General features: G+C 64.1%; 1 protein-coding gene across 1 annotated transcript in view; it reads right to left on the bottom strand.

Annotated features, from left to right (window-relative positions):
* Nucleotides 1–293: 293 nt before the first annotated feature.
* The window catches only part of ZFPM1 (zinc finger protein, FOG family member 1), a 45253-nt gene continuing 44727 nt past the window's right edge, over nt 294–819 (bottom strand). The window contains 1 exon segment of the mRNA XM_014463094.2: nt 294–813. Coding sequence (XP_014318580.1) covers nt 525–813 — 289 coding nt within the window. The 3' untranslated portion in view covers nt 294–524.

Raw genomic sequence — 819 nt, 5'->3', positions numbered from 1 at the left:
GGGCCTAGGAGTTCCAGTTCTCCCTGCGCCCCAAGTGGGTACAGAGCTGACAGGGCAGCAATTCTGTGTGTGTGGTTGCATCAGACTGACCTGGAGCTCGGTCCAGCTCTCAGGACCACTAGCGTGTGACTCTGGCAGGGGGCCTGGTCATGCCAGACTGCAGGGCCAGTGTGAATGCCAGACGTGGTGTGGTGGGCCTCTGGGTGCTTGGTTCACAGAGTGCCTAAGGTGCTGGCCAGTGTGCGCCCCACCCTGCAGGGCCCTCTGCGCAGAGAACTAGGCTGCTTCATCACTCCACTCATCAAACTGAACTTCTTTATTAAGTGCCAAGGATCCAGGCGGGTGCTGCCACCTGCAGTCCCCTCTGCTGAGGCCTGTGCTTGGTGTGTTCCCCAGGAGCCAGAGTCTCCAACACCTGGGACCTGCGGGTGATTCCGTCTCTATGAGCGGCAGGCCGGCAGGCCCTGGCTCCCGGAGAGCAGCGGGCGTGTGAAGCGGTTTCCAGCTTGTAGTGTGGCCGCCGGTCACTTCACGTGCTCGGCGGCGTGCGAGGAACAGTAATACTTCTTGTGGGCGATGAAGGTGGACAGGCTGCTGAACTTGATGTTGCACAGGCGGCAGTACCTGTGGTTGCCGTTGGGCAGGGAGGCCGGCGTCCCCTTGCTGGGGGTCTGGACGCCCTTGTCCGAGTGGGAAGGACGCGTCGGCGGGGCTGAGGGCGGGCCGGGCCGGGGACTGCCGTCTGGAGGGCCGGTGGGTGGCTCTTGTCCTATTCGATCCATCGCGGGGGGCAGCGGGAGAGGGCGTCCGGGCCTCGGC

Source organism: Myotis lucifugus, unplaced genomic scaffold (assembly GCF_000147115.1).
Source record: "Myotis lucifugus unplaced genomic scaffold, Myoluc2.0 scaffold_198, whole genome shotgun sequence".
NCBI classification, from domain to species: domain Eukaryota; kingdom Metazoa; phylum Chordata; class Mammalia; order Chiroptera; family Vespertilionidae; genus Myotis; species Myotis lucifugus.
Note: the sequence above shows the minus strand (reverse complement) of the source record. Positions and strands in the feature narration are given on the sequence as shown.